The sequence below is a fragment of the Somniosus microcephalus genome, chromosome 7, assembly GCF_052327205.1.
Source record: "Somniosus microcephalus isolate GS21.2 chromosome 7, FLI_Smic_1.0, whole genome shotgun sequence".
Lineage (NCBI taxonomy): Eukaryota > Metazoa > Chordata > Chondrichthyes > Squaliformes > Somniosidae > Somniosus > Somniosus microcephalus.
In genome coordinates this window covers 244,683,891-244,694,649 of record NC_140993.1, presented here as the reverse complement: position 1 = coordinate 244,694,649, position 10,759 = coordinate 244,683,891, and the positions used below count along the sequence as shown (strand labels likewise).

The window sequence follows — 10,759 nt, the reverse complement described above, 5'->3', positions numbered from 1 at the left end:
ATTGACTGTAGCTACAATTATTGGATGACTAGCGTTCCAGCTGACCGCACAAACCTAATCTTTCACTTGTCTTCCAGCATATTTGTCAACCACACCCAGCTTCTTCTTTCCCTTTCTGTGGTCTTTGTATGAACCAGCTCTTTACTCATTGAACACTAATATGTAGGTTTGAAGAATGATGAACGACTTCATTCCACAAAAGATTCGACTGGGGTAATCTAAATATCAAAGTAAATAATATGACTAGGTTACTTAATTGTGACATCTGTCACATCGGTACAGTTGGGAGTAAGTATTCTGTGCCTTTTAATCATTTCCTCTGTTTCTAAGTGGATAGCGGTTCTGAACAAATACACGTCTTCCATTATATTACAAGATTTTGAATGAAATCGACACATCAAAAATAAGAGATCACAGTCGTAGAGTAGATTAACATTCTTTTATGGCACAAATCACATGCTAACTGAGAAACGGTGCAAACAAACCCAATTTCCAGCTTGGCACAACTGGTTAGCAAGTGATATTACATAATAAACAGTAAATACATATTCTACAGCAATTTAGTAACTGTACAAATTTCTTTACAAAAATTGAGATAAAACAAAGTTTCAATTTCAAACTATTTAGACCTGTAAATGGTCAACCTCAAGATTTTGTATTTTTTTAAGAAAAATAAATGCATTAAATACAAATATATCTGTAAATTAAAGTAAAATATTAGCGAAACTAATACACGGCAATATTCTTCCCCTCCAGAGAACAAAGTGTGGATGTCCCGTTTTCCCATTTTCTAGAGTCTTTAGTTATGATGAGGCAGTATCACATATTTCTGGCCAAAATCAAAGTGTCTCCAAAGAGAAGAGGCTGGCCATGGTTGTGTAGTTTCAGTCTAGTTATGCAAATGCTGCATTAGCATGCAAGAACAGGAAAAAAGATTCAGAATATTTTTATTTATGGACTGGCAATGTCTTGGATTAGACAGCAGAAATGCCCTCAGGCAGTCTATAAAAACAAAAAAAGGAAAAGGTTTTTTAATATTTCTGTCTGCTAGAGTTCCTCAGCTGTTCAAGCCTGTGTTTCAGCTGTTCTCGCTTTCTCCTCAATTGTTCTTTCTCTGACATCAGTCTCTGTTCGTCTGACTGGATTGACAATATGTGCTCTGTTGCCTTTTTGAGTATGACCACTTTGGCTGCTTTGTCATTCATTGCCACCTCCGGGATCTGATCCCTTAAAGCGAAAAAGCTCAGTTTCAGCTCGTTCCTCCGCTGGCGCTCCAGGACGTTGTGCGTCCGCCTCTTGTCATTTTCTTCCGAGTCTGACGTCCTCGGGCTTGGGCATTTCCCTCTGCTGTTGGTGCTGATCTGCTTGAGGATTCGACTATTTTCCACCTTGATGCGTTTGGCGGGAGGCTGCGGGGAGGGCGCGGCGTAATTGTGCTGATGAATGGGGACATGGCACCGCTTGAGAACCAGGGGACTGTGCTGAGGTCTGGTGATCCCAGCTGTGTTTGTATTCAACTCGCCTTTCCTTGAGGAAGGCCGCCTCTTCTCGACAGTTACAACGTCAATTTCTTCCTCGTCCTCATCATCCTCATCGTCATCCTCATCCTCCTCATCTTCTTCCTCCTCCTCCTCCTCCTCCTCCTCTTCCTCTTCTTCTTCTTCTTCTTCTTCTTCCTCGTCATCCTCCTGTTCCTCTTCTATAAATGGTAGGGAGCAAAAAATAGAGAAGTTAGAGACAACTCATGTGGCTGTGCACTGACTACAAGTAAAAGTGACGAAATGGCGCATTCCTTTGAAAGGGGCCCCAGTCAGCTGATATTTGCATTGCAGCGCAGCACTAAATTCAACCCAAGCCTGTTCAGTGAAGGAAATTGCGCAATGACGCCTTATATATCCGCACCTACTTCTCTCTCTCTCTCTCTCTCTCTCTTCCCTCCCCCTCCCAAGACAGTTTCTGCCACAGCGCCTAAAGGAGAAGTTGATCGAAACAAGCCCTGTTGAAAAAAAAACCTCTTTCATAAGGCTGACGCCCTCTTTAAAACTCGCCAGCCCGGAATGCCCAGCCCCCTGATTACACTTTCACCCAGTTTGTCCCTGAACGACCTGACTTTAACCAACACAAAAAAAATCTGCGCAAATCTCTTTCTTCCTGCATTTGAACAAATGTTAAATGCAACACACACACACAAAAACCCAATGTGCAAAATAAATAAAATAGCCACGCAACTGTCTCCGCGTCTGCACTGCTTCCAGTTCCCAAGTTAACTCTTGCAACGCAATTCCGGAGTTTAATGCAAAAAAAATGAAAATTTTGCTCTAACAAATCATAACGCGGCCCGAGAATCAGATGTCTTTTATTATATATACACATATATTTTATTAAGGGTGCTTCCAGCTCCCAAGTTAACACTTGCAAAGCAATTCAGGAATGCAACACTAAGAGTTTAATGCAAAAAAAAGGAAAACATTTGCAATCTTCCCAAGCTTATAAAAAGCGCCAGGGAGAATCATATTTACAAGGGTGCAATTTTCCTTACCGGAGTCACTCGGCGTATCTGTGGCGGGCGGGCTGCTGACGCCTGCAGGGAGCGGCAGAGCCACTTTGTGATCGCTGAAGGGGTAGGGGAAGACGACGGACGGGTCGATGCACTCGGCGGCCGACGTGTTGAGATCGTGCAGGTAGGTGGAAGCGGCGCTGAGAGCCATGCCAAGGGGGCCGGAGGCAGAGGCGGCGGCGGCAGCGCAGGCGGAGGCTGCAGACGGCGAGGGCAACGCACTGGCGGCGGGGGCGGAATTGCAACGGGACGAAGCTAAGGAGGCCGAGGAGGAGGAGGAGGAATGCTTGCCAGCAGCAGCAGCAGCAGAAGAAGTGCTCTCCTTCCTGGCCGCTTGCAGCGAGGCCAGCCGCTCGCTCACCACCTTCTCCAGCTTGGCCGCCGCCGAGAAGCCGCTCCACATGCAGTCCTGGATGATGATGGACTTGAGCACCGACTCGGAGTCGGCGTCGCAGATGAAGCTCTGGTTGACCAGGTCGTCGCCCAGGAACTCGGTGACCATCTCCAGCTGGTCGGCGTTGGAAGGGAAGAGGCTGGGCGGCAGGCTGAAGCTGGGCCGGCGGCTGGGCGACAGCGGCGGGGTGGGCAGCAACTCGAATTTTTTCCAGATGTCCTCGCTGGGAGCCGGCAGCTGCTGCTGGTAGAAATTCTCCTCCTCGTCGTAGAAAACCGGCTGGAAGGAATCATAGTCGTAGTCGTAGTTGTAGCTTTTGCCCAAGAAAGTGGGAGAGGCAGTCAGGGGCATCTTTTGAAATGAAATGAATCTGGAAATCCACAATGGGGAAGAAAAAAAAAGGGGGAAGGAAAAAAATAATTAATTAAAAAATTCCAACGATTTGATTAAAATTAATAAATGCAACTGCAAAATTGCAAGATTTTTGCATTGGTTTTCATTCTCTAACATACACACAAGCCCCTTTATACTCTTCACCCCAATGCCGGTCTTTAAATGTCAGGCTTTGACGCAGCTCTTTAAAAAAAACTACACAGCCGTGCTTATTTCAAAGTCTGAATAACTTCTACTTACAACCATTGCAACAACAACAAAAACCAAGCGTGTCCACATGAATAAGACGATTGAAAGTGTTTTTTTTTAATCTTTCCCAAAAGTCCGCCTGGTTTTGCATTTATTTTCCCCCAAAAAATTATATAAAATGCAACGCCGGTTACATAAAGCAGCACCAACGCCGGCCGGCTCCAGAAATGCCGGCTAGGGTTGGGCGCTTTGTTCCAGTGAGTTTACATGTGTATATATCTCTATAATAATAAGCAGAAAACAGCATTCTTACCGGAAAATTAGCAGCGACTGGGACACGGGCTCCAGGAACTCAGCACCACAGCAGCAATGTAATAAAGTCCCAAAGCCAGCGGAGCACCCTTTGCTTTTCCCCTTCCCTTTCTTCTAGTGTCTTGAGGCTGCTGCTGTTGCAGTCTGCAGGAGACAAGGCACAATGATGGGCTGAGTGAGTTTGCAGCCTGTATACACTGATCTTTCCTTCCCTTCCCTCTCCTGTCTGTGTGTATATATCTCTGTGTCTGTGTGTCTCCCTCTCTCAGCCCTCACTCCCCTGCCACACTAAAGTGCCTTAACCTAGAGTGCGTGTAACCCGGTTTAATGCTTTGATACAGCCCCGCCCCCTTCCCATCCCCTCCCCCGCGCCAAACACCTACTTTTTGGCGCCAAACCGACGCATCTCCTTGTAGCAGTTTTCTTGTGTTGCCACCAATACATTTCACAACATGTAACAACCAACAACTCCCTCCCCCAAACACAGCCCCCCTATAACTTCCACAGCTACCTCTTTATTCAAGGCAGCAGAGCAGAGGGATTTTGAGTCTGGATAGAAATGTTATTTATAGAGGCGGACTATTTTCTCTGTAAGATTACAGTCCTTGAGTGAGGAGCAGAGGGCGGTGCCGTAGTAAAAAATAATTAACTTATTCAGTGCCAGCTGGCAAAGGGAACATTTAGAAAGGGATTAATTCGATCAATATTGAGCACATCAATTGTTTCTTATTTGGTATTGGCTATTTTCTTGCTTTTTTCCCCCCTTATAGTTCTTTTTTCTTTCTCAACGGTAATGATTTACTCAATCTAAGATAAATATTTAAAAGGTTTGGACTAAATTATTCACTCACCAGAGAATCACGTTAAAGGAGTTCATTAATATCTTTACTATCTGTTTTCCTTTGTCTTTTTCTTTGTTATAATTTTTAAGCCTTTTTTTAAATGATAGAGGCAAAACATCCTACCCACTATTTATTCTAATCCCCTCAGTGCTGCACATGCTGTTTGTATTATTGTTATTGTATCAGAACGCCGATGATTCGTTCATTTTTCAGTATACGGTAATACAATTAGTAAATATGACCTAACTGTCAATAATACAATGAGTACAAATTAATACAGTAAATAGACGATTACCCTCTCAAATGTGTTCTTTTTTTAAAAGGGAGGGAATTATAAAAGTTATATAAACATTTAGAACCGCCTCAGTGAAAAATAAATGTGTGAAAATCTGTGTATCAGTATGAAGAAAATAAAAAAACTGGAATTTCAAAAGCTTTGCTGAATATTATCTATTCTGCAGTGCCACAGTTGTAAAAGTATCAATTGAATTTCCCGCGATTGCGCCATGGCAACCCAACCCAAAAAATTCAATATTCAAACCAAACACAACCCCATTTATTTTTGATACGAAACGGGTAATAGACATAACAAAAGCATGTCTATCTTTGTTTGTTATTATATATATATTTAATTAGAGCAAAATAATTAAAACAAACAAATGAATTTATAAAGTACAAACATATGTTTGGGATAAATATATTGTCTAGACATCTAAATTTCTGCTTTTATTTCCTTAAACCATCTTGCTCTTTTGGTCGATAATTTAACTATTTTTTACCTGACGTATAAATTAATGTTTAAGATATAGTATCGCAATCTTTTTTAACCTGTGACGTTTCTTTGCTCTTGAAATAAAATCTTTGTTTTAACATATTCTGGATAGTCTCTCGGAGCGTGTTATCAAGTGACAGTGGGACATCTTTCAAATGCGGCTCAAGTCACTCAAGCGAAATAAAAATCCCGATAATTGTCGAGATTCTAAGATTAATTTTCGTTATATAATGGAAGTGTTGAACACTGACATGCACTGGATGGATGAGCCGCTGCGTTTCTCCTGTCGTCTACGCAACGAGCCTGGTGTTTTCATTGTGACGCTACTCTGGTTTTGTACGGTGTATGTATGAACTTGATGAAACAAATAGAAATGTTGAAAGTGAATCCCACAAGGAAGAAATCGTCAAGAGCTAAAATACGCCACTAAAATGGTTCAATCGCGCCCTCTGCTGCTCCAATGCGGAGAGCATGACTTTACTCACAATAGGGCTATTCATTTCCTTGGCGGAAATCAGTGACATGAATTGTGAGAACGGCGCCCAGTTACTATCAATTCATCTCTCAGATCATGATCACTGGCTGTCTTTTGATTCGCAGCACAATGTAATCGCCATTTGTTAATCAGTTCATATAATGTAGGTGCGCACCAACTTTATAATGTTCTTGCTTGCCAACATTTGCCAAACATTCACATAGCCAAAGTACTTGGACCCCCTAATTGCAAGTTGACTAAATCTTTAACAAATGTTTACAGGGTCACTTTTATCACCGGTGTTGTGTTTGGTCCCACAATTTTTTTTGTGCCAAACTGAAAGTCTGAATTCTGACCAAATGATGGTGACTATAAATTTTGACTTTAACTATTAGGTGTCATTTTGCTGCCATGTCCGCTTTGCCCGGTTAAGCAGCGCCTTGTTTTCAAAATTCTCATCCTTGTTTTCAAATCCCTCCATGGCCTCGCCCCTTCCTATCTCAGTAATCTCCTTCAGCCCCACAACCGCCCCCCCTGAGATATCTGCGCTCCTCCAATTCTGCTCTCTTGAGCATCCCTGATTATAATCGCTCAACCTTTGGTTTCATTCCCTGCCTAAACCTCTCCGCCTCGCTACCTCTCTTTCCTCCTTTAAGGTGCTCCTTAAAACCTATCTCTTTGACCAAGCTTTTGGTCACCTGCCCTAATTTATCCTTACGTGGCTCGGTGTTAAATCTTTTGTCTTCCAATACTCCTGTGCAGCGCCTTGGGACGTTTTACTACTACAACAACAACAAATTGCATTTATATAGCGCCTTTAGCGTAGTTACTATGTTAAAAGTGCTATATAAATACAAGTTGCTGTTGTTGTTGTTGAGTGTCACTTTGGGTCATTCAGACCCCCCCTTTGGGATGGCTGTCTCACACCACCTGGGTTTGACACCACATGCAGTATAACTCCAGTATAATAGGTAAGGATTATCAGTGGGGAGAAAAGCTCTGCTCAAAAGCACACTCGAGCCGAGCTTGCTCCTGGTCCCGAGAGTTTTATTCAAACCCAGAGAAAATAAGCAAGTGCAAAATACTGCGGATGCTGGAAATCTGAAATATAAACAGAAAATGCTGGAAACTCTCAGCAGGTCAGGCAGCATCTGAGGAGAGAGAAACAGAGTTATCATTTCAGGTCGGTGACCTTTCATCAGACGGCCAATTCCAGCATTCTCTGTTTTTATTTGAGTATAAACATGTTCCTGCCAAGCTGGAATCGATTCTGTAGCTGAAAACTGTCTGAATCAACGTTCATTTACAAAACGTTTACAAATTGGTCTCCTATAAAGCCTGCACGGCAGACATTTATTAGTATTTGTTTTCAAAATGGTGATGCCCCATTTATTGCACAACTTATCATTACAGGAACATAGGAACAGGAGGAGGCCATTCAGCCCCTCGAGCCTGTGCCGCCATTCAGTGAGATCATGGCTGATCGGATAAAAAGTAAAATTAAAAAGGGATGGCAACGGCAGTGAACACAACGAGAGACAAACAAAAATCACAATAAAAAGAGTAACAGATCTTTCTAAAGGGTGGAATACATGGATGAGAAGTGCCAGTGAGATGGCAAATGCACAGTTCTAAACAAGAGGTAGGGCTATCACTAACCGTGAACAAGGTGTAAGAGACAAACAGAGGCATGTTTATATCCTGTAGCCAGTGGCCACACCAAGGAAACTCTAGTGAAACTTTGACGGTGATGACATGGTCAAGCATAAACATTTCCTGTTAAGATGGTACTGCTCCACACATGCATGCTGCTCAAAATGCTCAAATGTGCATGCATGGAATCTTGAGCCCCGCAGTGCAGCCAGTTCATAGGAAGACTGACTGCTCGTTACAAAACAAATGCAGGAAGCTGTCTCGGTTGGCTTGCTGTCTCAAGACCAGGGCTGCAGTGGGTTAAAATCACAGTGAAGGTGAAAAATTCCCACCCAAAGCATTAACCCATGTCTCCTGTCAGATGCTGACCGTACTGCTGTGCATTCCCAGCATTATCTGTTCTGCCATCCCAGAAATTTGGGAAAGTGGATATGTACATGTTCCTAGCAAGTACCATATATTATTCAAGTGCCAAACAGAACATCTAAAATGGTACTTGCATTTTTATATTTGCATAGAATAAGGTAACAATTAGTTGGCAAAACAAATGAACCAAAATGGTATTGTTTTTAGAAACATGTCACAATTGTACTTTTCGCAAAATCTGGAATGAAGTGTGATTTGTTTTTAGCTTTCTCCTCCCCTGATTGCCCTTCATCCTTGTCATGAACTTTCAACCAAAAACATGCATGTGTTGCTCATCCTGAAGTAAAAATAGAAAATCCAAAGGCGGGTCTAAACCCAAAACCTCAAACTTCCTTTTCGCTTTGCAGATGCTGATGGGCCCGACTGTGTATTTCCAGCATTTTACAGTTTTATTTTTTTTTAATGTTGTTCATTATGATTGTTTGTCTAACAGCATTTTATTTTATGTAATATACCACCCCCCCCGCCAAAAAAAAGGTCAAAGCGTGAATTACAAACGAATTTGCATGATCGCAGGGACTTTTTAAAACAGAAAGCATCCCTTTCTGAAATAAAAACAGAAAATGCTGGGAACACTCAGCAGGCCAGGCAGCATCTGTGGAGAGAGAAACAGAGTTAGCGTTTCAGGTCGATGACCTTTCGTCAGAACTGGAAGAATCATAGAAACTAACAGCACAGAAGGAGGCCATTCGGCCCTTCGTGCATGTGCTGGCTCTTTGAAAGAACAGTCATGCTTTAGTCCCACGTCCATGTTTTTTGTCTGTAACCTTTTTAGAAGTTACAACATAAGAACATAAGAAATAGGAGCAGGAGTAGGCCATTTGGCCCTTCGAGCCTACTCCACCATTCAATCTTCTACCTCAACTCCACTTTCCTGCACTATCCCCATATTCCTTGATTCCCTTAATATCCAAAAGTCTATCGATCTCTGTCTTGAATATACTCAATGACTGGGCCTCCACAGCCCTCTGGGGTAGAGAATTCCAAAGATTCACCATCCTCTGAGTGAAGAAATTTCTCCTCATCTCAGTCCTAAATGGCCGACCCCTTATTCCGAGACTGTGACCCCTGGTTCTAGACTCCCCAGCCAGGGGAAACATCCTCCCTGTCAAGCCCTGTAAGAATTTTGTATGTTTCAATGAGATCACCTCTCATTCTTTTAAACTCTAGAGAATATAGGCCTAGCCTATTCAATCTCTCCTCATAGGACAATCCCCCCATCCCAGAAATCAGTCTGGTGAACCTTCGTTGCACTCCCTCTATGGCAAGTATATCCTAGGGAATTAAAAGTTTTTGAACAAGTGCAGAGCCAGGGGAGCAAGTTTTAGTCTTATCTGAACAAACACCAGAGGGGAATTCTTTTCATTACTCTTCCACGCAACCTATCTCAAATGCATTCACTGGAATCAGACTCTTCAGTTTATCCTTATAACACTGACAACATTGTTTGTAAATAACAATATTCTCTTAAAAATGGGGAAAACATTTAATTTTAGAAATTTCTTACAGTTCAAACCAAAAATATTGGTTTCCCAAGTGTAACAAGTATTGGGATCTGTGAACATTTGTAATGTTAGACTAGGGGTCAAAATAGGTCAGCCCATTCCTCCAACAAAGTGTGGAAGAAACAGCCATTTATTCCCAGAAAGGTGTTAAATGTGTAATGACAACCTGTGAATGGTTGGTATTGTGCACCTATAACTGAAGCAGATGCCTCTTTACACATACTTGGAATAATAAATGCACTGGAAGTGGTTCAGGCTGCAAAATGTTAACCCCAAAATATGTAGTTAAAGGAAAGTTCCAGTTTTTTTTTTGCCTTGGGATGTTTTACTACGTTAAAGGCGCTATATAAATACAAGTTGTTGTTATCACAAATGCAGCCTTTACTGTATTTCAGAATTCCAGCATCCTCAGTATTTTGCTTTTCTTTGCTTTACTGTTAAAGTTAGGTTACTACACCTCCCTACATGTTACTGCAGTGCACTGACCCCCCTAAAATACAGTACAGAGGTATTAACCTTTAAATTTACTGGGAGCTAGTTACTTTACAACGGTAACCCAGTATTGCAGTGCTTCTGCACTTTGAAAACATCATAATGACTCAAGAGGATAGTTACTTGCTCTGGTTCTCCTTTCAGCACCTCTCCATAAATGTATTTTAATATACAATAGTTGGAGTGGTTACAATCAGTAAGATTTTTGTTTTCAATATGTATCATTCCCTTTCTACATGTGGTCATTATTTTTCTTTTTTTTTTACTGATTAATTTTCTCCCCTCCATTCTTTAACACATTAACCCCTAGCTAAGGTACAGTTCCATGAATGATGCTTCAACGAGTCATTTCTCGTGTGTGAGCTTCAACAGTCTGATTATTTAACCGTGTGGGGAGGGGGGGGGGGATGGGGCAGTGGTGGTAAGGGAGAGAATCGCAATTGAGACTGATCCTTTCTTTACCCAGCATCCAACCTCGTGCGCTCTTAGCAGAGGTCCCTGGAAGGGAATGGGAATGTTGGCCAATATTTAAAACAATTGGCAAAAAAGCAGGATCTTAGGAGAATTTGTTTTTTTTACTCATTGAGTTGTCACGATCTGGAATGCACTGCCTGAAAAGGCGGTGGAAACAGATTCAATAGCAACTTTCAAAAGAGAATTGGATAAATACTTGAAAAGGAACAATTTGCCATGCTATGGGGAAAAGGTAGAGGAGTGGGACTAATTGATAGCTCTTTCAGAGAGCCGGT

The 10,759-nt window shown here is 42.1% G+C and overlaps 1 protein-coding gene across 3 annotated transcripts; it reads right to left on the bottom strand.

Moving 5' to 3' along the window:
• Nucleotides 1–425: 425 nt before the first annotated feature.
• On the bottom strand, nt 426–4,175 carry LOC147115203 (transcriptional regulator Myc-B-like). 3 transcript variants are annotated; one of them, XM_085993566.1, is made up of 3 exons: nt 3,847–4,175; nt 2,540–3,321; nt 426–1,699 (listed from the first exon to the last, which is right to left on the bottom strand). In XM_085993566.1, the coding sequence occupies exons 2-3, from the start codon at nt 3,300–3,302 to the stop codon at nt 1,032–1,034; spliced, it is 1,431 nt and encodes a 476-aa protein (XP_085849692.1). In that variant the 5' UTR covers nt 3,303–3,321; nt 3,847–4,175; the 3' UTR covers nt 426–1,031. The 3 variants fall into 3 exon arrangements, with proteins under 3 accessions (XP_085849692.1, XP_085849694.1, XP_085849693.1); XM_085993568.1 differs by lacking the exon at nt 3,847–4,175 and adding an exon at nt 3,585–3,817; XM_085993567.1 differs by lacking the exon at nt 3,847–4,175 and having other exon boundaries at nt 2,540–3,566.
• Between the last annotated feature and the right edge of the window lie 6,584 nt (nt 4,176–10,759).

Bases quoted from the DNA above. Each gene is read 5' to 3' on its own strand.
- LOC147115203 (XM_085993566.1), bottom strand. From the start codon at position 3,302: ATGCCCCTGACTGCCTCTCCCACTTTCTTGGGCAAAAGCTACAACTAC. The intron at 1,700-2,539 runs GTAAGGAAAATT...TACCATTTATAG, and splicing joins AGATACGCCGAGTGACTCCG to AAGAGGAACAGGAGGATGAC.